This window comes from Oncorhynchus gorbuscha, linkage group LG01 (genome assembly GCF_021184085.1).
Source record: "Oncorhynchus gorbuscha isolate QuinsamMale2020 ecotype Even-year linkage group LG01, OgorEven_v1.0, whole genome shotgun sequence".
NCBI lineage: Eukaryota > Metazoa > Chordata > Actinopteri > Salmoniformes > Salmonidae > Oncorhynchus > Oncorhynchus gorbuscha.
In genome coordinates, this window is record NC_060173.1 from 101118207 (window position 1) to 101143284 (window position 25078).

At 42.6% G+C, this 25078-nt stretch overlaps 1 protein-coding gene across 7 annotated transcripts in view; it reads left to right on the plus strand.

The window, feature by feature from the left end:
• Window positions 1–25078, plus strand: part of LOC124047485 (unconventional myosin-Ib-like) — a 172088-nt gene that overhangs the window by 129900 nt on the left and 17110 nt on the right. For 4 of the 7 annotated variants that reach the window (XM_046367805.1, XM_046367807.1, XM_046367816.1 and 1 more), the window contains 15 exons: window positions 156–219; window positions 3660–3758; window positions 4312–4415; window positions 5580–5727; window positions 12102–12220; window positions 14840–14926; window positions 15085–15150; window positions 15444–15449; window positions 16681–16785; window positions 20012–20074; window positions 20379–20579; window positions 21261–21487; window positions 21695–21895; window positions 23456–23549; window positions 24439–24588. In XM_046367805.1, the coding sequence (XP_046223761.1) occupies window positions 156–219; window positions 3660–3758; window positions 4312–4415; window positions 5580–5727; window positions 12102–12220; window positions 14840–14926; window positions 15085–15150; window positions 15444–15449; window positions 16681–16785; window positions 20012–20074; window positions 20379–20579; window positions 21261–21487; window positions 21695–21895; window positions 23456–23549; window positions 24439–24588 (1734 nt within the window). The remainder of the gene's footprint in view (window positions 1–155; window positions 220–3659; window positions 3759–4311; window positions 4416–5579; window positions 5728–12101; window positions 12221–14839; window positions 14927–15084; window positions 15151–15443; window positions 15450–16680; window positions 16786–20011; window positions 20075–20378; window positions 20580–21260; window positions 21488–21694; window positions 21896–23455; window positions 23550–24438; window positions 24589–25078) is intronic. The other 3 variants (XM_046367806.1, XM_046367824.1, XM_046367840.1) reach the window with 1 other exon arrangement.

The following is a 25078-nucleotide window of genomic DNA, read 5'->3' on the forward strand; positions in this document are numbered from 1 at the left end:
TCAAGGGGTGGGCCCTGTGCCCGACTCATCCCATTGGTGAAAAAAAAAGAAAAAGGACAGAGGGATATCAGAGATGACGTGTGTCCCAAATGGCACCTATTCCCTATATAGTGGTTGTCAGGCATTTCTAATCACTGTGTTCTCCTTCTCTGCAGGGAAAATACATGGACATTGAGTTTGACTTCAAAGGAGACCCTCTGGGTGGAGTTATTAGCAACTGTGAGTATTATTAAGGACACACACACACCTTATGCTGCAATAGAATGGCCACATGCTAAGCTCTCCTCCATCGCTCTAGCCCTGTCATGTCATTGATGTGAGCGTGGTAGTGATAGAGTAGCCCTGTCATGGTTATATCCCACTGACACAGTTGGCTCAATTAAATCCCCCAGTAAGTCAGTTAGTCATCCCGCCATGGTAATGGTTTGTCTCACACCATACACCACAGGGCCAGATCCAGGGAGAGATTGAGAGGTAGTCATGGAGCGGGACTGGGAGATATAGAGAGGGGAGGGCCTGAAAGAAGGGAAGAGATGGGGAGTGGGGGTCGATCATAGCGTGTCACATTCCACATGCTGTCTCTGCACGCCCGGTTGGTCGGCTCACCAAAGAGATGGCGATCAAAGATATTACATTGTTTCCAGTCAATGGAGGGTCATCGACGCACAGGAACTAGAGGGTGAGGAAGCAAACTAAAACAACCTAAACAGTTGACATACATACACATTAAATCATGAAAGACTAGTTTCTGACTGCAGTGCCTCGTCTTGTCACGCTATCTTGTCCCTCCAACCTCTGTTATTGTTTCGTCCTGTCTCATGTTCATGTTTTGTCTGGCGTGAAGAGATTCAGCCATGAGGTCACAGGAAACAGAGTGATTGATCACACATACTCCACGGCCCTCTCTGTCTTATGGACTACCTGGCCTGATGACTCCTTGCTGTCCCCAGTTCACCTGGTCGTGCTGCTGCTCCAGTTTTAACTGTTCTGCCTGCGGCTATGGAACCCTGACCTGTTCACCGGACATGTTACCTTGTCCCAGACCTGCTGTTTTCAACTCTCTAGAGACAGCAGGAGCGGTAGAGATACTCTGAATGATCGGCTATGAAAAGCCAACTGACATTTACTCCTGGGGTGCTGACCTATTGCACCCTCTACAACTACTGTGATTATTATTATTTGACCCTGCTGGTCATCTATGAACATTTGAACATTTTGGCTATGTTCTGTTATAATCTCAACCCAGCACAGCCAGAAGAAGACTGGCCACCCCACATAGCCTGGTTCCTCTCTAGGTTTCTTCCCAGGTTCTGGCCTTTATAGGGAGTTTTTCCTAGCCGCCATGCTTCTACACCTGCATTGCTTGCTGTTTGGGGTTTTAGGCTGAGTTTCTGTACAGCACTTTGTGACATCAGCTGATGTAAGAAGGGCTTTATAAATAAATGTGATTTGAAATTTGATTATGGAGTAGCTAATGAAGACGGTCCAGTACAAGGAGATGTTTATTAGGATGGAGTGACGAGAAGGACAGGATGGAAGGGGAAAGGCCTTGACTGCCCGAGGGCTTCCCTCAGAAGTCACAAGCTATAAATTCCTCTGGGTCTTTGTTGCTGCTGCAGCACAGTCAGCTGACAGCTAGTTATGGCCCTCGCACAATCTCCAGCTTGCTCCATGACCTAAATGTCTTCTTTAACTGCAGATATAGAGCAGGAACACATCAAGGGAAGTTGTTCTCAAACCTCTCCTTGGGATCCACAGACATTTCACAATTTTGTTGTAGCCCTGAACTAACTTGCATGATTCACTTAGTCAAGGGCCTGATAAATAGTTGACAATTTATATCAAATGTTAGCTGATGACAAGATCAAATGCATGGAACGATTATGGGTCCCCAGGAGCGGTTTGAGGACCCCTGCTCTAGGACATGGTCACACTACAGTGGAGCAGCTAGGGTTAGGCCACAGTGGAGGAGGGTTTAGGACACTACATCCATGCATGCTAGTTTTGTATGGGATAATGTGTCAAACTGTATGTGTTGAACTTTGTCTGGACTGAGAGTTTAAATGTTTTTAACTTTGTCATTGGGGAATTAGTTTGGTGCGATAACAAAGTAGACTTGAATAGTGGTAACGTGCCAAGAAGAGGGTTTCCAATGCCCAAAAGGCCAGTCGTTTGGTGCTTGTTATACCCTAGTCAAAACAGCAAGACAGGACTTTCATTCTTACTTTGCAGCATATAGCATGTCTGACATTTCTCCTGAAATGCATGTTTGTTCATTTGTTCATAATACCATTCTAAATTTGACAAATGCTTCACAGCAGGCATGGAAAACATAGCGAAGCGGCCTTAGTAGTGGAAATCAATAACAGGGCTGAACTCTTCCAGTGTACAGAAGAGGAAAGGTCACAACAGAGAGAAGGGCCCCCTGTGGGGAGACCCTGAATGTTCAGAACATTCTTGCGCCACATTTCTTGTTCCTGTGTCTTGTTTTCTGTTGTTGGAACTCACTGTTGTGAGTTTGATCTGGTCAATAGGATGCTTGCAGGCAGCTACATGTGAATCTCGTAGGTTTGGCAGAGAGGAAGAAAGGATCCATGTTCTGTCCCCTTTTTGATTACAGTTCAGAGGCAATGCATCTCTCAGCTCGTCTGTCGCTCTGTAAAAGATGCTACGTTATTGATGAGCTGACAGACAACCCAGAGAGAACCACTTAGTATTTAACACACACACACTTAATGATGAACACACACTTAGTGACTACCATGTGGCGTTAAAGCGTGGCTAGCAATAGCTGGCACCGATTCGTGACCACCTACCTTATAGCTGTTGACGCCTGGGGCTCACCCATATATACACACACGTACGTTCTATTGACCTCCTGTGTCAGAGAGGGTGTAAATTCATCATGAAGTGGTTCCTGACTCTCTTCAAGCAGTTGATGCCCCTGCTGAGAAGATGAGTCAGACTTGGGGCTCGTAGCTGAATGCCAACAGGCATCCTACTCCGGTCCCAGGGCGGAATATAGCCCTATCTTCAACATAAGTTGGCTTGTCAAGCAAACATTGCTTTTCTATGCCTGTCCATTACCAAACTCAAAACCAAATTCTTACTTTTCTGATCAACTTGAAAGACCTAGGGCTCTAACTCTGACCACAACATTAACTGATTAAATACCAAAGTGTGCGTCATTTATGTTCATGTGTAATTAATCGAGGATGCCATTCCTTAGTTGAACTCCTTAGTATCATAAGTATACATCCCATATATCCTTTCAATATAGGTGTTGTTGTAGTTGGTCATTAGCCATGGAGGAGCAGCTGACTTGATCTCTTCATATGTTTTCCTCCTCGGAGTCTTCTTGTGCCGGCTGGCTAGGAGGCTCCACTTCTATACAATGAACAATGAGACGACAACATGACCATGGCTCGGTCACCTTGGAAACACTAATATTTGGCTATAACAGGGAGATGCATCCATCGGTGCACTACAGATGTGGTCTGACACTGACCGTGTGTAGACATAAAATATCAGATATGTTCTTAGCTCGTTGAATGGGATCTTTTGTGTCCTGCCCGTGTAGAAAGCTCATCAAATAAGTTGTCATTTCTCTTTATAACAGTCGTGTCTTTTTAATCCCCTGTACTTCTGTTGTCCCGTAGATTTGTTGGAGAAGTCCAGGGTTTGCAAGCAGCCAAGAGGAGAGCGAAACTTCCACATCTTCTACCAGCTTCTTTCTGGAGCTTCAGGGGACACCCTGAGTAAGTTAAACACACAGTTATCGGTAACACTTCATGTGACACCAGTGCTTATAACACCTGCATGACAATGTCATTAACATGTTATGAAGCGTCATTACATGTGTCACAACATGAATGTTTAATATATGTAACGACACTTAGAAACGGAGCTAAATATAATGTCACGAGTTATCTAACGGAAGCATGTCTTGGTTACGTGACCATTACTTAAACACGAACCTGTGATTAAGTACAGAGAACAAAGACTGTGAAACCAGTATGGCTTATTTGTTCTCAGCTGGAGCTCAGCCACTGTTTGGCAGTATTTTTTGAAGGAGAACAATATCATGGTGGACAAATATCAAATGACTTGATTTAGCAGCAGTTAATGTAGCCTGTAATCCAATACACCACGCAGTGGAATGGCCTTCTTTGATACCTGATACAGGCCTTTTAAAGGTGCCCATTGAAACTGCTACTCTGAAATGTTTGCGTGCGTGTATAGCACCTGCACACCAGCATTGACTGAATAGGCCATGCTAAAGCCATGTGTGTTTGTCTTTCTGGCCCACAGTGAAGCTGAAGTTGGACAGAGACTTCAGTAAGTACAACTACCTGAGTCTGGATTCAGCCACCGTCAATGGACTAGACGACGCAGCAAGCTTTAGGACCGTCAGGGTGGGACACTCTATCACACTCACTCACTCACACTAATTCCTGTCTGTCATTGTAATTGTTGGTTTGGCTGAGGTGTAGGGTAAGGACTGGTCTGAGCTCTTTATCTCCAGGGCAGGTTGATTGGATTAAGGTAACTCTTGTCCATGCCAACCTGCCCCCTACCAGCCAAGGGTTGATTATGGGCTAGCTGCCTCTACAGCCTCTCCCCCTGTTATGTAACTTCTATCTATATCCACTTTTTATTAATCAAAGAGCAATTTCACCTGCAGTGCAGGCCTTCCCAACAGTAAACAATAGCTAAATGCTTTAGAATACACACTGGCAGTCTGGCTGCCCGTTTCTGTGCTGCTGTGGGAAACCTGAGGGAGAAACAGCAGCTGCATCCTCCCACACTGACATGTGGGGCTGTCGCTGCAGAGCATGGTCACAATGTGCAGCTTCTCAGCCCCTCTTCCTCTTGACTCACTTACTGTTGACAACACACAGAGGATGTTATGTTATGAGGTGCCTGCCTTCCTTTTATCCCAAACCACTGTCTTGCTGCCCTTGGACTCTGTGGAAGTGGTTGCGTCTCAAATACTGCCCTATTGCCTATACAATGCACCCTATGGGCCCTGGACAAAAGTATTGTAGGGTAAAGGGTACCATTTGGGATACGGATTCCGTGTATTCTGTCTTAGTACTTTTCTCAGTAAGGGAGCAGGCCACGTCTCAGCTGCAGTCCAACTCAACACGATTGAGTTCAGTGCTATACCACAATAGGCCTCTCCACTGGATATGATGCTGTTGAAGGAGCCAAAGGCAGCCTGCTACAGTCTTCTCTCACCCTTGTTCACAACAGGGTCAAATCACAGTAACACACATTTAATCATTTAAAATATTTCCCCCACCACAGTCCACATCACTTTGCCCTCTGTCACTAGTTGTCTCGCTCTTCCCTCTCCAGTCCAGATACTCACTCTTCTTCCTGTTGTCCTGTTGTCCTTGTTACTAGTGTGTATTTTATGTTGACCACATGTACATTGACGTCAGACTGAGGAGAATCACTGATCTGCAAATCACCTTGCATCCAAAATAACTACTCATTAACTGATCAAGATGAGTTATTCTGCACCTCGCCTTGGCTAAGTGTCTGATAGGCTGTTTCTCTCTGTTCTCTTCCAGAATGCAATGCAGATTGTGGGTTTTATGGAGGATGAGGTGCAGTTGGTCCTAGAGCTGGTAGCAGCCGTCCTCAAACTGGGGAACATTGAGTTCAAACCAGAGTCCAGGGTCAACGGCTTCGACGAAAGCAGGGTCAAGGACAAGAATGGTGAGACAATGGTCTGACTGGACAACCAGCAGCTTTACGGTGGGCCACAATGTCCTGTTACAGTACACATGCATACACATCTCACTTAAAAAAAAAAACTTTTGTGCCCACAACTTTTGTGCCCCTATGGATAGCAAAGAATGTGGATTTCCCTTACATCTTGAAAATGTAAATATAATGTATTGTGGTTGTAGAAAATATTGTTTTGTTTTTGCATTGTCTGGTCAATTGAAGGATGTATAAAATAAACATACTGTAACATATCAGTTAGATTATAACCACTGACCAATGGTAATCCTCTCCACAAAAAACCATACCAGTAAGTTCCATCAGCAGTAGCCTATGTGTTGTTGCACTGCCCTCTACCGGTTAATGTTTAATTTCATGGTTTACTAAAGCCAGGTGTACACTACATGATTTTGGCCCCGATTTTAGCTGTCCCAGACAAGTTTTTGAGATCAAAACCAAAATCCTCTTGACAAGTGATCAGCAATAGCCCATGAGAGCTCGCCAGAGAAAAAGCCAGTGAAATGATTGATGTTTTGCGGCACCCAGAACGTGTAGACTCTCGACCAGGAGCGATGACTACTACAAGTATGCATCTGTACTTGGCTTTAACCAAAGCCAAAATGTCAAATCTTTACAGCTCTGAAGTACACAAGTAATATTATTAAATTCAAAATGTTGGCTAGACATTTCAACACTGTCAAGCGTGAATGTCGGACTGAAAATGTTTGAGGCTGCTTTGAGCCAGACAGCGTGGTATCCAACAATCCTCATGACCAAGTGAAGAATCTTGTAGTGTGACCCCAGTCTGTGCCAGATCATTTAGTGTGCGCACCACTGCGTTGTCAAGACAAAACAACCTACAGGAAAGATGGTTGTTTAATGTGAGAGGCTCAGCGATGTTAGGATTTGAAAGCCATGTAGTGTCCACTCGGCTTAAGGGATGGATCGAAATTTAAAGAATGGTTAATGGGGGAGGGTCATGCTTTTTCAATTTCAGTCAAGAGGGTTTAGTATTTTTTTTAAATCTAGTCAAGGGGAGGGACATGTAATTGGTAATCAATGATTTGTAAACATTTCTCAGTCTTTTAGAATTAGTTGCTAATTAGGCTATATATGGCTGTGTGCCCGACACCTCCCCTCATCTGACTCTGCTGGGCACCCAATATCAAGTCTCATTCAAATGATCCATAAACTATAGGCTAGGAACTGCATGCTCGGAGAAGCACAGCGCAAAGTTTTATTTCTAAGATGCTGGGATGGTGTAAATACAACTAGGCTGCATTACACACAGCAATTGATATTCCAACCCTGATCCCAGGCCTGCTCTGTTCTTGCTGATCAAAATGTTTTGTGCCTCCTAACCAATGGCTATGCTGTGTAGGCCTACAGTGGCAGTTCAGGAGGGAAGTCAAAGGGTTCATCCGTATTTTGTTAAAAATTTTGCAGACAGGCGAGTCTATGTTTTCAGTTTAAAAAGGAGAGTGTGAAGATGAGAAGGAAGACCGGAGGTCAACTTTGATACCTTGCTAATACTATGATTGATTTTATTAAAAACAATGTTCCTTGCTCATGATGTACAGTTGAAGTCGGAAGTTTACATACACATTAGCAAAATACATGTAAAACCTCTTATGGATAGCGTCTCAACTGGCCAATTGCTAGGGGAAATGCAGAGCGCGAGATTCAAATAAAATGCTATAAAATTCAAACTTTCATTAAATCACACATGTAAGATACTCAATTAAAGCTACACTCGTTGTGAATCCAGCCACGTGTCAGATTTTTAAAATGCTTTTCGGCGAAAGCATAAAAAGCTATTATCTGATAGCCTGCACCCATCTGCATCAGCAATAAACAAAGGAGCTAGCATAGCAGGCGCTACACAAAGGCTGAAATAAAAAATAAAATATGCATTATCTTTGACAAGCTTCGTCTTTTGGAACTCCAATATGTCTCATAAACTTCACAATTGGTCCTTTTGTTCGATTAATTCCATCCATATATATTGAAAATGTCCATTCATGAAGCGCATTTGATCCAGAAAAAGACAGCTTACAGAAATGCAAACGTCACAAAAAATATTTAAAAAGTTGCCTATAAACTTTGCCAAAATATTTCAAACTACTTATAATACAACGTTGGGTATTTTTAAACGTTAATAATCAATCAAATTGTAGACAGGGCAATCTGTATTCAATACAGGAACGAAAACAAACCAGCACTGCTGTTCACGTCTTGCGCAACTCACAAAAGTGTCCCCAGTTCCGAGTTGGCCTACTTCTTCATAGAACAAAGGAATAACCTCAACCATATTCCAAAGACTGGCGACATCGTGTGGAAGCGGTAGGAACTGAAAATAGGTTCCTATTAAATATCCAATGGCAAAGACAATTTAGTGAACAGAGAAAGGGGGGGTGGAATCTGAACAGTTTAGTCCTCTGGGTTTTGCCTGCTACATAAATTCTGTTATTCTCAGAGACATGATTCAAACAGTTTTAGAAACTTCAGAATGTTTTCTATACAAATCTATGAATAATATGCATATCTTATATTCTTGGCATGAGTAGCAGGAAGTTGAAATTGGGCACGCTATTTATCCAAAAGTGAAAATTCTGCCCCCTAGCTTTAAGAGGTTTAAACTCAGTTTTTCACAATTCCTGACATTTAATCCTAGTAAGAAATTCCCTGTTTTAGGTAAGTTAGGGTCACCACTTTATTTTAAGAATGTGCAATGTCAGAATAATAGTAAAGGGATTTATTTCAGCTTTTATTTTTTATCACATTCCCAGTGGGTCAGAAGTTTACATACACTCAATTAGAATTTGGTAGCATTGTCTTTAAATTGTTTAACTTGGGTCAAATGTTTCAGGTAGCCCTCCACAAGCTTCCCACAATAAATCAGGTGAATTTCGACTCATTCCCCCTGACAGAGCTGGTGTAACTGAGTCCGGTTTGTAGGCCTCCTTGGTCGCAAATGCTTTTTCAGCACTGCCCACAAATCTAGGATTGAGGTCAGGGTTTTGCTATGGCCACTCCAATACCTTGACTTTGTTGTCCTTAAGCCATTTTGCCACAACTTTGGAAGTATGCTTGGGGTCATTGTTCATTTGGAAGACCCGTTTGCGACCAAGCTTTAACTTCCAACTTCCTGACTGATGTGGAGATGTTGGTTCAATAGATGCACATACTTTTACTTCCTCATGATACCATCTATTTTGTGATGCGCACCAGTCCCTCCTGCAGCAAAGCAACCCCCCACAACATGATGCTGCCACACCCATGCTTCACAGTTGGGATGGTGTTCTTTGGCTTGCAATCCCCCTTTTTCCTCCAAACATAACTATGGTCATTATGGCCAAACAGTTCTATTTTTGTTTCATCAGACCAGAGGACATTTCTCCAAAAAGTATGATCTTTGTCCCCATGTGCAGTTGCAAACCGTAGTCTGGCTTTTTTATGGCGGCTTTGGAGCATTGGCTTCTTCCTTGCTGAGCGGCCTTTCAGCTTATGTCGTTATAGGACTCGTTTTTACTGTGGATATAGATACTTTTGTTTCCTCCAGCATCTTCACAAGGTCCTTTGCTGTTGTTCTGGATTGATTTGCACTTTTCACACCCAAGTACGTTATTCTCTAGGAGACAGAATACATCTCCTTCCTGAGCGATATGACGGCTGCATGGTCCCATGGTGTTTGTACTTGCGTACTATTGTTTGTACAGATGAACGTGGTACCTTCAGTGCTTTTGAAAATTGTTCCCTTGGCTGAACCAGACTTGTGGAGGTCTACAATATTTTTTCTGAGGTCTGGGCTGATTTCTGTTGATTTTCCCATGATGTCAAGCAAAGAGGCACTGAGTTTGAAGGTAGGCCTTGAAATACATCCACATGTACACCTCCAATTGACTCAAATGATGTCAATTAGCCTATCAGAAGCTTCAAAAGCCATGACATAATTTTCTGGAATTTTCCAAGCTGTTTAATGCACAGTCAAGTTAGTGTATGGAAACTTCTGACCCACTGGAATTGTGAAACAGTGAAATAATCTGTAAACAATTGTTGGAAAAATGACTTGTCATGCACAAAGTAGATGTCCTTAACAGACTTGCCAATACTATAGTTTGTTAACAAGAATTTGTGGAGTGATTGAAAAATGAGTTTTAATGATTCCAACCTAAGTGTATGTAAACTTCCGACTTCAACTGTATTTATCAGTTATTGACCTCACAATAAGCTGAAACTTGAAGCATTAGCCATGACACAATCAATAGAAAGGGCCAGCTCATGGGTGCTGAAAGTAGTCAAATTTGAGTAAGCATTTAAAGTCTTAAAATATATATAATATATGCCATTTAGCAGACGCTTTTATCCAAAGCGACTTACAGTCATGTGTGCATACATTCTACGTATGGGTGGTCCCGGGGATCGAACCCACTACCCTGGCGTTACAAGCGCCATGCTCTACCAACTGAGCTACAGAAGGACCACAGTCTTCATTGTAATTAGACTTTACTTTTAACAAGAGGGCTTTGTGAGAGAGTGTATTTCTTCCTGTCTTAGAAGTAAGAGGTAGGCCTACCTGTTTGACAAATGAAATTAGGTTATAGGCTGCAATATCCATACATTTGTTGGTCAATTCCTCCACCCACCATGCACTCTTTAAATAGCCTACTTCCGTGTCAGTGAAGAGCTGTTCCGTTCAAACCAAGACTCGAATTGAAGGGATATGAGGGTATGCCATACTTTGAATGAAGTAAAATGAATGAAGGAAAATGGCAAAAACCGCAGGCCTACCCATTGTCATCTGATTTATATAATGTGAAATTTAACAGTGCTTTGTTCTGTGTGGAAATGAATGCCTAACTTTTGAAAGTACCATGCTCAGATTCTTAGTGATATCTCAGATTTAATTATTTGCAAACAGGGACAGTTTTGTTGCAAACAAGACTCACTGATTTGACATTGGAGAAATATGACCCGATGAACACACAGGCACACTATCTCTGTCCATTCCTATCCTCGGTAATGTGTGGTGTAACAAAATATCCTTCTAATATTTAAAATGCTGTAAAACTGCATGAAATGTTCATAAAAGGCCATTTTTTCGGGGACCTGCAAATACGATGATAGATGAATGCAATACTTTTACTATAAAGGAGATCCCACAACCTTCTGGCCTGCAGCTCTGTGCACTATCAAAATTCCTGTGTTGCTATGTAATGCTTACACGACAAATAATGGTTTCTGAAACTGCATGTCTCGCGCTCTGGTCTGTCTGAGAAGTAAGGGTAAATGGTAGACATGATTTATTATCTTGGATATAGGGGGATTGTCACTTGTTTTTATTCTTCAAGCATAGGTGGAATATGGAGGGCCATCCATTTTAAATTAGGTGAGGTCCGATTTTCTCCTTGTAACCCTTATGAATAACATTCACTCCTTAACTACAGTTTGCTATAGTATGCAATGTTTTCTGATGGTGAGTACAGTACGCCTACTTATGTAACTGCTAACAGCTCTCTCCTATTAAGCAAATGTAATATTTTGCATGTCTGAATAACCCAGCCGTGGCACAACTTTGCATTCTTTCTTTGCAAACAAAACTCCTTTCTAATCTACAGGATACACTTAAGTGGAAGAAGTCCACATGGCCTGTGGTGTGAATCATGAAGTCCACATGGCCTGTGGTGTGAATCATGAAGTCCACATGGCCTGTGGTGTGAATCATGAAGTCCACATGGCCTGTGGTGTGAATCATGAAGTTCACATGGCCTGTGGAGTGAATCATGAAGTCCACATGGCCTGTGGTGTGAATCATGAAGTCCACACTTCTACTTTCTACATTAGGTTATTAATGGAATTTCCCCTTGTGAACATTTGACAGCTGTCACTATACACAAAGACATTTGTCAACAACACTACTCTTACATAAGACAATTGAGTGAGACAATTGACCTGTAAATACCTAAATACATTAAGGCTAATGCAGTAACTCCTCTTAAATATTACTCCGTCCGGCTGCTTTGGGGTAATCTGGCCAGGAGACAACACTGATCCTAAAGGAGATCGTCTGAGATCTCAGAGTAGATCACCTTATCTCTCTAAGGAAAGGGTTTAGCTAATGCCCTAATGGCTACCCACTTGAACTGTGGTACTGGCATCAAGTGGCATTGTTGGTAAAGCTTAACATTGATATGGATTCCTTATTTACAGGGGATAGATTTCCTTTATTGTAGCGTTTCATCTAGTCATTGCCTATTTTGTTTGCTATACAGCTCTTCTTTGCCTACGGCCTGTATACAAAGCTCTATGATTGAGCGTTTGTGTCAGTTGTTCTATCAGTGAGTTTCCTCTGCTCTATTTTCCAGACCTGAAGGAGATGTGTGAGCTGTTGGGGATTGAGCAGTCTGTGCTGGAGAGGGCTTTCAGCTACCGCACCGTGGAAGCCAAGATGGAGAAGGTGTCTACCACACTCAACGTGGCCCAGGTGAGAAGATCAGCACTGTAGAGCATCACACTTCTTTAGTTCTATCTATTTAAACATGTGTGTATATAATGTATAATACAACGGGTGGGTCTAATCCTGATTGCTCATTGTTTAAAAGCGCTTTCCAGCCAGTGTCTATTCTACAAGTTACCACTGACTAAAGCTATGACATTAAAATGCTTAATTACTCTGTTCCATCTGACTGTGCAATCCACTGTCTCATCAGCCCAGGCAGGGAAGTTATAAACTTGATCTCCACTATAAAAAGCATCTAAACATTATCTCACATTTCTTTTAGGCTAAAATTTAGTTTTCAACAGCTGAGATTTGTATAAACCTTGCCGTCTGTCTCTCCGAAATTAGCAACATTGTTTCAATATTCAAATTTGATCTCCCACTGTCCCATAGTAATGAACGTGTAGGAGTCAGGAGGAGACAGACAGGCAGGCAGCTTTTCTCAGCCAGTCGAAATCATGAAACAGCTGGCCTAATTTAAGGATTTATATACAAAGAAATATCAATTGAATAAAGGTAAAACAAAACAAAGTGCAGCTAGTTGGCAGTCTTTCCAACATCAGTTTGAAGTTACTGTGTTAGCTGTGTTGTGCTCTCTCATCAGATGAGCTAGCCATTTTCTATCTCAGCCCTAACAACACCTGTGCCAATATATCCTCCTAACACTGGCTTCCTAGGCGTTATCGCTTCAATAATGTATGCCACTTTTATCACCACACAGTACAGTGTGTGGGAGTGCATTGATTCTATGTATTTATTTTAGCAATATATATTTTTGCAATCTTTTTTTGCCGACTTACAAAAAAAACATATGTAGACAAAATCAATAAACAACTTAACGTTTACATTCATAGAATGTAATCCCACATGTTCCCATTGTATCCACACCCAGTGTTGGTTCTAATACCAGACTCTACCCCATATGACACTGCATTGATTTTAGTGTGTATATTTGTTCCCTGTCGGACTTGAACCCACAACCTTGACTTTGCTAACGCCATTCCCTCACCAACTGAGCCAAAAAAGAACACCTGTCATCAGTGTATAACAACACACATGCACTGACAGACTAAGTCCCAGGGGATGTTTCACACTACAGTTGTGGGTGGATGAGAGGATTATTTCCCTTTGACTTAATTCTCTGGCTTACTTCCTATCCCCATCCACTGTATATGGAAACATGTCCATTATGGATGAGGATTTGGTGAATTCTCCCCTGGAAATTGCAGAAATAGGCCAGGTTTTGGAGGTTAGTGAGTCCAGGCAGTCAGGCACATTCATGTTTAGGATAAACATATAGGAATATAAGCTAGTTTCCTCTCCTTATGCTGGAGGTTTGAGTTCAGGCAACATTCAGTTGGTGATGAGAAGAAGAATGTCAGGGGCTAGTCCTCTCTCTAGTCCTCTCTCTAGTTCTCTCCCTGTTCTCCACAAAAGCAGCTTAAGAAGGGTAGTATGAAGGGATGAGCTTCACTCCTCCTGAAGTGTGATTTTTAACATCCTTGGCAGTTTTCTGGTAGACTGGTCCCAGATCTGTTTGTGCTGTGTTTCCATCTCCTAAATTGCTGTGAAAATGACCATAGGAGTTGACAAGACAGCACAAACCGATCTGGGACCAGGCTACAGATCTGACTCCTTGAAACTGGGACACCCTCCCCTGGTGGTACTGTGTGCTTTCTCTTATCTTCACAAACATCCGGCCAGATGGCGTAAACAGAAGGGTATATAAAGGCCAGGCTGAGACAATAAATCAGAGCACATTGGTTTGTGCCCTTGGAGGAACTGTCGAACTAAAGGATCACCAGCTCATCCATAGCACATCACCGGTCCAAGCATCACCTCCTAGAAGTGTTTGTTTAGGAGGTTATGCTTGGTCCTGTCCATGTCACAGCGCTCTGTCACTGCAAGTTCACCTCTTCCGGTGTGTGTTTGCATGCGTGTGTTTTCATAAGGAATGACAGCCTTTCTCTACTCCAGTGTGGCTGTATGCCAGAGGATGAGCCTCCATAACTACAGGGATGCTATTCGGCCCACGCTAGGACACACCTCCTCAGACAGCTCAATGTATAATTCTGTTCCCTTGTGGATGGTTGGAATGAGAAACATTCTACAGCTGTAATTACAGCTCGACTGTAACTTCACATCCATAAAAACTAATCTATCCCTGTCCCAGTTGAATGCCAGACTACTACAAGCGTTTAGCAGAGATATTTACTACAGCTATATTTCTCTGTGCATGAGAGCACTGAAATCTACTGAACAAAATGTGAAGTTTTGTCACAACACAATGCCATAGATGTCAACTTTTGAGGGAGCGTGTAATTGGCACGATAACTGCAGGAATGTCCACCAGAGCTGTTTCCAGATAATTTCATGTTAATCTACCATAACCCGCCTTTAACAGTTTAAGGCCAGATTTTCCCCCGATGCCTTGAGAAGGATGAAATCATAACTTGAAGGCAGAACTCAGTGTGAGCAATGAGCTGTCGCCCACTCTTAGCTATGATGTGGGCGTGCCCCAAGGGTCAATATGTGGAACAAATCAAGGGGGCTGAATGCTTCCTGAAGGCGCTGTATACTAAGCCCTCATTTGTGATTTGCTAGGCCTACTATGCCCGTGATGCCCTGGCCAAAAACCTCTACAGCCGTCTGTTCAGCTGGCTGGTCACCAGGATCAATGAAAGCATCAAGGTAGGTCTGGTCTCATTAAATGAGCCAGATTTGTCAACTATTATTCTATAAGCCATTGACTGTAAAGATATAAGCCCTACCAAAGTAGATTTAATGAGTGTCAGTAAGACAGGACTGTCATTTTATATGTATCTTATACTTTCTATTCCTCCTCTCAGGCTCAGGCCAAAACACGCCACAAGGTGATGGGAGTCCTGGACATCTATGGTTTTGAAATATTTGAGGTAAGAGTAATGGCTCAGTTTGGCAAATGGGTCCCTGGCCTAAATGGACAGAAATACCTCACACGACCCCTCACCCATGAGCAGAAGCATATTGTTTGCCTGAAACAAAGAACTTGTGTGGTTTCATAAGATTATACATTTGACATAAACAACTAGCAACTAAACTTCCATAGTCCAGTGTGTGTTTTTAAGTTGACCTCAAGTTCATGTACCTAATGTGCCTGACTCTTCCCCACTCATTGTGAAGTCGTTCCATTCCTCTCTACTGAATGTTGTTGTGTTTGGGCCGACAGGATGGAGTAAGTACACCTGCCGAGTGTGTGCAGTGTGCATGCTGCGATCTATCTTCTAGTCTTAATTCAGATCCTCATCTATAACAGGACTTCCATTGTGTTTTTTTTGTGGTGGGATATGAAGGAGTACTGGTGCATCTTAAGTGAAGGAGAGGACATTCAATAGACATTCAATAGACATTCAGAGCTACACTCTTTCTGAAGAGTGTATGAAGTAGCCTGGTCCCAGATCTGTTTGTGCTGTCTTGTCAACTCCTATGGTCCTCGTCATGCCAATAGTTTGGCAAGGCTGCACAAACAGATCTGAGACCAGGTTATGTATGAACACTCTCCTTCTGTTGCCATGTGTGTCCTGCTTTTCCTGACCAAAGGTGTCCAGCACACCCTTCGCCCCATATTGATGCTGTTCTAACCCACTGTAACCTAAGCAAATGGAGTGATCTTTTTTCCTAACCCAACCAACGCTGATGCTGTTTGCCAAGTAGGGTTGATTGCAATGAAAAACGAACTGGTCATCTTAATTAATAGGAAAAGGGGATAATTTTCATAATTTGGGTTTTGAAATGGTTAACAAACTGTCTTTCATATACTCACTGTTCAACACCTTTGAAACAAGTTTATGATTAACACTGAAGCTTTACCAAGGTTAGTTTACATGTATTCATGATAAGAAACACAGGTAGGATTTTATGATCAGGCAGCTATTTGTCTTATTGTCCAAAGACACTGTCCTTTGTTTGTTCAAGAGTGGTTGTAAAGCAATGAGGAATGTCACCAAGGAATAGAAAGTTCTAGACCCGTTCTGCTTGGTTGGTTGCCTAGATTGGTAGCTAGCATTGCCTCAGTTTTATAGTAGATCAGTTACCACAGTAGTTCAGAGAGAAAATGGATTATCTCGGTTTGTTTGGAAAGAGACATTTTCTTTGTTGGCTTGACATTGCAGTGAAGGACTGGAGCTGGAGCAATTATGGAGCCAAGCCCGGGTCTATTTGGCATTACTTTAGTGTGATCCAACAAGTGGGACAAAGGGGAAGAAGGACCCCGGAAGTGACCGAAAGCTTATTGAACGGCTGCATGACAACACAGAAACAGATGGGGGCATTTCACAGTGGCAGGCAGATGAGAGTACTGAATGTGGTGCCATATGGTACCCTGCTGTTTGCATCTGGACAGCCTAAATGTGGGCTAATGACCGAACATGAGTCTAAATGGTATCTATGGGTGTTCTCCTCTACAGGACAACAGCTTTGAACAGTTCATCATCAACTACTGCAACGAGAAACTTCAGCAGATCTTCATCGAACTGACGCTACGTGAAGAGCAGGAGGAGTACGTCAGAGAGGTAAGGAACGGTTCCCTGTTTCCCTTACTGGGGACAACAGGGATGTAGAGCACACTGTATCAAAACGTTTAGAAACAGAATAAAAATGAGTGTAACTTATTGCACCACGCAGTACAGGTGGTCCCTCCCTTTTTCAGTCTAGTTTCTTAAGTTTGGTGTCTAATGAACATGACCCAATCTACTGGCATCCACAGAGGAGGGAGTTGCCCCATAAAGCCATCCACCTTGCACCGTTCAGCCACCACCATAGCACCCTCTGCCCCCCTGACACCTCTACACGCTAACAGGTCCATTTGTAGTTTGAGCCAGGCCTGTCAACCAGTGTTCTAGTACGTCTGGGCTGTGATGTTGACCATGCCTATATCACACTGTTTTGTCCAGTCGCTCCCGTTCACTTCATGTATCTCTTGCTCTTTCACTATTTTCTTTCCTCTCTGCCTCTGTACCCCATTGCACATCCTCCATGTTCCATTGTCCACCTCATTTATCGTTCTAGTCCTCTCTCTCCCTCAACCTTATCTCCTGCTTTCTTCACCACTCTTTCCATATTCCTCTCCTCTCCTCTCCTCTCCTCTCCTCTCCTCTCCTCTCCTCTCCTCTCCTCTCCTCTCCTCTCCTCTCCTCTCCTCTCCTCTCCTCTGTGGTTTTGGGGACTGAAGTGATCCTTCACTCCAGCAGGGGTAAACAGACTTCTTTCCCTGGGGCTCAGGCCTCTGTTTGCTTTCAGAGCTCTAAGTATGTGAGTGCTGCTCCCTTGACCTCCCCGCCATGATATTCCATTGCCTGGCCTCACTCCACATCAGTGCATGGGAAAATACTACACTGTGGGAGACGGGAGGGATGCAGAATCTGCATCCCCACATGGCTAACCCAGCCCCGTCCCCAAACCTGGTCTCCCTGTCTGTCACACAGACCAAGTCGGCCAGAACCACCAGTTACCAGCCCGGACATGTCATAGCGCTCCAAAGCCCAACCCAAGCCCTGTGGTTCGGCACCATTTTTAATGTTGTCCAAACAGGCACGATCTCTTTCAGAAACATGCTGTGCTCTTGAGTCTTGTACTATTATTGAAGTGTATATAAATGTGTATACATTGAATAGAAAATATATTTTAAGGACTCTTACTGTTTAAACCCCAAGCTACAGCTGTGTTAAACCAGCAACAGCAGATCTGACTGAATGGCTTTGGTCAGTCAGGCCAGACAAGTGTTTTAGATACTATCAGATATGGTGAACTGCTTAAAAAAAATCCACCCAAAACTATCTTTTAGTATTTGTTTCAGTAATCCATTGTTGATATAGTCCCAAAATGTTTTGCTTGTCAGCAATCAAGTTTTCTATATATACACACTACCGTTCAAAAGTTTGGGGTCACTTAGAAATGTCCTGGTTTTCCTGATATTCCTGGAATATCTACATAGGCGTACAGAGCCCCATTATCAGCAATCATCACTCCTGTGTTCCAACGCCACGTTGTGTTAGCTAATCCAAGTTTTAATCCAAGTTTCATTTTAAAAGGCTAATTGATCATTAGAAAACCCTTTTGCAATTATGTTAATAATCCATCTGAAAACTGCTGTTCTGATTGAAGAAGCAATAAAACATCTTTAGACTAGTTGAGTATCTGGAGCATCAGCATTTGGGGGTTCGATTACAGGCTCAAATTGGCCAGAAACAAAGAAATTTCTTCTGAAACTCGTCAGTCTATTTTTATTCTGAGAAATGAAGACTATTCCATGTACGAGAAAAGATCTCCTACAACGCTTTGTACTACTTCCTTCACAGAACAGAGCCAATCAGAATAGGTAAAGGAGTGGGAGGCCCCAGTGCACAACTGAGCAAGAGGACAAGTACATTAGTGTCTAGTTTGAGAAACAGATGCCTCACAAGTCCTCAACTGGCAGCTTCATTAAATAGTACCCGCAAAACACCAGTCTCAACATCAACAGTGAAGAGGCAACTCCGTGATGCTGGCCTTCTAGGTAGAGTTGCGAAGAAAAAGTCATATGTCAGACTAGTCAATAAAAATAAAAGATGAAGATGGGCAAAAGAACAGACACTGGACAGAGATATGGCTTTTCTTTGCAACTCTGCCTAGAAGGCCAGCATCACGGAGTTGCCTCTTCACTGTTAACGTTGAGACTAGTCTTTTGCGGGTACTATTTTGTTGCAGATAATGGGCCTCTGTATGCCTATGTAGATATTCCAGCTACAATAGTCATTCACAACATTAACAATGTCTGCACTGTATTTCTGATCAATTTGTTATTTTAATGTATAAACGTTTAGGGTCACTTAGAAATGTCCTTGTTTTTGAAATAAAAGTGTTTTTTTTTTTTACAATGGTGTATATACAACTTTCATGTTATAGAAATACAGCCGGTATGATGCATTTTGATTCTCTGTTCTGTAAGTTGTTGACTAAATAGAGCCCCACCGTTGAGGTGTCATAATACCCCTAAAACCTAGCGGTCAAACAGGGAAATGCTTCCATTCGTTTTTTTTCTAACATTAGACATGCAAGACTACACATCCCTGCATGCTCCTGCATGTCATCTCTAGCTGATACCTTTGCTAACAGGTATTGTGTCAATTTAAAACTTACACAAGACAGTTCACAGAATTGTCCACTTAAAGAAATGTAGCAAATTAATTAATTACTACTTTTAGCTAACAATATGTAGTTTGCCTTGTAGTTTGCTTTGCCTTGATTAGTTCGTCTCTTCCAGAATCATGGAATTTGTAGTTTTTTATGATAGCCGCATTAGCAGCTAATTAGTATTTCAATTTTGGGGGGGTAAATACAAGCAAATATATTGATAAAATTAATCTTGTCCTAGAGAGATTTACGCAGTTATCAGACCATCACGCCAGGATAAGCCTACACAGAACAGCCCTTATTTGAAGGTTTTCTAAAATCCCTTATGGGAAAAATGAATGGTGGATAAACGATTGGAACCATTTCTGTGTGTGACCGCTAGGTTATATGGGTATTATGACTCGTACTGTGGTACCTTATGGCCCATTGGTTAGCTGCCTGTCTGAGAGTCTTGAAGGTCAGTGGGTTTATCTCTTAAGCCACTCAGGTCTGTATAAGTAAGTTTAGGTTGAGGTCAGGATTACACTACAGGACAATGCTTTGTTAGAAAGCTCAAGACATAAGTGAAAGTTAGTGGGGAAAAAGAGAAAATAGTAACCTGTTTGTCTTGGTCTCTGTTTGTGACAGGGCATTGAATGGACCAACATTGAGTATTTCAACAACGCCATTATCTGTGACCTCATTGAGAATGTAAGTTGGTCTCCCTCAATGTCATCTGATTCTTGTAAAGCAAAACAAAGCAATTTCACAATAATCATGAATAATTACCTTGAAACAATTTTCCATGATATACACATTGTTTATCGCTAATGAACAGACATGATTACCTCAAATATGGGTTAACTTTTGGCTGTAATCACAGTTGACTCGGTTTAGAACAATTATAATACTGTATCGTACATTTAGAGTTTATTTTGAAAATTGTATTCTCGGAATAATATGTTAAGAGGAATGTGTTATAATAATGCCACTCTCTCCTCTCCTTCTGTTGCAGAACCAGAATGGTATCCTGGCCATGTTGGATGAGGAATGTCTCAGGCCAGGCACAGTGACTGATGACACCTTCCTAGACAAGCTCAACACCATCTGTGCTGAGCACCAGCACTTTGAGAGTCGCCTCAGCAAGAACTCCAAGTTCCTGACAGACCACAGCTTGCCTCACAGCTGCTTCCGCATCCAACACTACGCTGGGAAAGTAGGGATGAGAAACACACTTTACATATACTGGGAGACTGTGTGGGACCCAGGGTTGGGGTCTATTCCATTTCAATTCAGGAAGTGAGCTGAAATTTCCAAGTCCAACTTTAGGTTTATTTCCTGACTTGACTGAATTTAAATGGATAAATTAACCCCTTCACTGGTGGGACTTGAATTAAACTGAATCATAGACATGTATAACCTAGATATGACACTCTGGTAATCACTGGCGGGGAGAAAAGATAGGATCAATACTGATTATAGTCACACGAGCAGAGTGGAGAGGAGCGTGCAGATTGGGTTAAGAGCATTACCTGGAGTGCATCACATGCAGTGATTGTAAAAAATAATAATATCAGTAATGCAGAGGTTTTCCTTGACACATGATGGACCAGAATAGCCCAGAATATATCCTGCTTTAAAGACACTCTGGGTAAATAGACTTATAATCCCCATTTGGTCAACATCCCCCACAAACAGTGCTGTATTTGTATTAATCGGATTCAATCCATGGCAAGTATTTCCTCAGGATGAGTTCAGGATTGACAGTAAAGTACTACTACTCTTCCTCTCTCTGGGTTGTCGTTCTTTTTATGGAGCAATAACAGATTTTCCTGTGCTTCATGTCTGAGTATTTTCATCACTGTCTTAGTGTTTTCATAATTGTCTTGTGGTCTAGGTGCTGTACCGTGTGGAGGGCTTTGTAGACAAGAACAATGACCTGCTGTACAGAGACCTGTCTCAGGCCATGTACAAGGCCACCCACAGTCTGATGAAACAGCTGTTTCCTGAGGGAAACCCTGCGAAGGTCAACCTGAAGAGACCCCTCACCGCAGGCTTCCAGTTCAAGGCCTCTGTAGGGGGACTAATGAGGAACCTGCAGACCAAGAACCCCAACTACATCAGGTACAGTAAACCTAGAACCCCACCTACATCAGGAGAATTACTGTTCACTCTGAGGATCACGTATTCAAAAGGAACCGTGTTGTGATCAGAAAAAAATCTAAGATCCTTGGGGCAGTATTCTGAGATCTGTGTTAACTCTGATCAGGTCCAGTGACTACCATTACATGTCCATGCAATAGTGTCTGACTGTCTGTCTGTTCTCCTCAGGTGCATCAAGCCCAACGATAAGAAGGCAGCCCACATCTTCACCGACTCACTGGTGTGTCACCAGGTGCGTTACCTGGGTCTGATGGAGAATGTGCGTGTGAGGAGGGCAGGCTATGCATTCCGCCAGCCCTACGAGCCCTGTCTGGAGCGGTACAAGATGCTCTGCAAGCAGACCTGGCCTCACTGGAGAGGACCCGCGAGGTATGACCTCAGCTCTGCCTTTACAGAAATACTGTAGTTATTATCTGCCTGTTGGGAATATTTTATTTACCACGTGATGATCATTGAGTAAAAATATCTACCTCTTCCTCAATCAAATCAATCTAATATATTTATTAAGCCTTTTACATCAGCCGTTTTCACGAAGGGCTTTTACAGTTTCCTTTCCCATGTTTAGCAGTGTTCTAACTGGATAACAATGTAGCAACAGCAGTATAGTCATCCATGGATGAATTGCCCATTCATATCCCACCAATGATGTCAACAAGCCGTTTTGGGTTGGCTACATCTGGTTGCACTGGGGTGACTATCAGACCATCTAACAGCTCAGCAATTTCCTTTACTTTGTCCAGGGCATGTTGAGGCAGATGCACCAAATCTCTGCTGTGTGCCAATATCACTCAAAGTCATGTTGCATTCACTGTAAAGGTATTAGGGATGGGCACGGTTAATCGAACAGACTTTAGTATTTGGTTACCTGAGCGCACATTGTCTAAATTATCCTTGTGACATTTTTACCGACAAGGATATACCGTGACATTTTAAATTATTAATTTAAATAAAACAAACTTTTGAATGTAGTTATTATAATGGTGCATTGAGCTACTGCTGGTCATTCAGCCCTGCAGACTGCCCTGACAACGGTATTTACTTAAAATAGCATTTCCACAATACATGGCACAGATCAATGCAAAACACTCACCAGAAACCCTTTTCAGAATCAGTTCTATCATGGCGTAAATCAGCCGTTTCTTTCGCTTGTATGTCCGGCCCTGCCATATGCATTTGCATCATTCTGATTGGTCGAGAGTCCAAGCAAAACATTTTCTATTTTTTTTGTTACTATCCGGATATCTTCATATTTTTTAAAAACTTTTATTTAACCTTTGTGTAACTAGTCAGTTAAGAACATTCTTATTTATAATGACGGCCTACTCCGGCCAAACCCGGACGACGCTGGGCCAATTGTGCGCCACCCTACGGGACTCCCAATCATGGCCGGATGTGATACAGCCTAGATTCGAACCAGGTACTATAGTGACACCTGTTGCACTAAGATGCAGTGCCTTAGACCACTGTGCCACGCTTGAGTCCCAATCACTTGGGAGCCAATATCATTTGAATAGTGAAATAATGAGAAATACCTATCCCTAAAATGTATTACATCGATTCCTATCTGATGTGGATTATACACGACAGCATATTTGGTGTCTAGTTTGTGTACTCCTTATATGGTGTGTAAGTGGTTCATGAGGTTACAACATGTTTTCCTCCCACATGTTACTTCAGATATAGACTGTTATCGTCTTAGAATGGCATTCTTGCCGCCTGTGTTCTCTCTGCCTTATCCGATCCATCTACCCTCTGTCTCTTCCTCTCCCTCGGTCTGTTTCTCCCTTTAGTCCCCTATCTTTTGTCCTTTCCGCTTCATCATAACTGTCCCCATGTTGTACCTTTAATCATGTACATGACACATGTCTAACTAGTTAAGAGAAGGGTCGTAACAGAATAGTCAAGAGCTGTACCTCTATCTCCTTGTAGGGATGGAGTGGAGGTGCTGCTGACAGACTGTTCTGTTCCAGCTGAGGAGTTTGCCTACGGACGCTCCAAAATCTTCATCAGGAACCCCAGAACGGTAGCATGACATGATATAACATGATATTGCAGAGGCACACCCAGTTGATCCGGACCCTCTTACTGTGTTGGATAGTATTAATGGAGTAGTAGCAGTAACCCTTAACCTTGGAAAGAGCAGCATGATCTGTAACTGGCATTTGTCCAGTTTTATTAGTGCAGAAGATGTAACCATAGATCATAAATGTGAGGAGACTGATGTATTCATGTGCAGATAGACTAATGCCAGAATCCAGTTGGCTGATGCTCTCATGTTTGACCTGCTTAAAAGGCTTCTAGAAGAAGGAAGTCGTGCCCCTCTCTACTAATTACGACGCTTAACCAACATTATGGAACATTCTGAGAACACATGGCTTCACTTATCCATTATACAGCGGCTCAGATAGGAGCATGTGGGAAGAAAAGGAACATTTAGGCCTAGTCTCCATAGCATCATGGGCTTTTAGAAACTGCAGTGGTGGGTGGAACAACATACTCTTTAGTCAGCCCAGGAGCCAGCCTAAACAAAGCCTGATCTCAAAGGGGTTTGTCCTTATCTTTCATCTACTGTACCTTCTTACCAGATTAGCTAGGTATCTCCGTCTCTCAGCTGTACAGTGAAGGTTCAGTCAGGCTGGTGGTAGGGTGGGGTCTAGTCTAGGTCACTGAACTCCCATCCCCTAGATCTGTCTTTGAGGAAATATTTGGGCACATATAGAAGCCCCTTATCAATCTCAAGATCTTGTGCTGCTTCCAAAACCACACAATATTGTTCCAAAATGGCATCCTGTCTCATTGAACATGTCCGCTCATTCCTAAATTGTACAGACTATGCTGGCGTCCCTAGTATCACAGTACATGTTGATGTTCCTATCATCCTCTTGATGCCCACCCTCTTCCTGTGTTCCCAGCTGTTCACCCTGGAGGAGAGGAGAAGGGCGTGTCTGGAGGACCTGGCCACCCTGATCCAGAAGATCTACCGGGGGTGGAAGTGTCGTACTCACTTCCTCCTGCTGAAGAAAAGCCAGGTGGTGGTAGCAGCCTGGTACCGCAGATATGCAGTGAGTTAGCTTGTCTCAACTATGGACATGCAGGCACACAAAACTTCAACTTTCCCAAAGTCCCCAGGTTTTCCAGAAATTCTAGTTTGGATGATTCTCAGAATCAGTAGGGGAAAGGCAGGATGTTAGTGCGAGTGTAGCATTTCACTACACTCGCACTAACATCTGCTAACCATGTGTATGTGACAAACAAGATTTGATTTGATTCCCCTCCTATTCATTTCTGGAGCTGTTGTACAGGTGTAGGTTCTTTATTTAACCAGTTTCTCACAGCAGGAAAATAATACTGCAGTAACAGGAAATGTGAATTATTGTGTGGATCATAATTAATGGACATTTTTGTGTGAGTTGATACATTTCTACTTAGGGCAAATCAAGTCTGCATTTTTTAAAGTGGAAATTACAAACTTTAGAAAAAGAACTACAAATTCCATTCAGGAAATGTCATGCAACATGGTGGTCAAATTAAGTTCCCACATCTGTATTATGC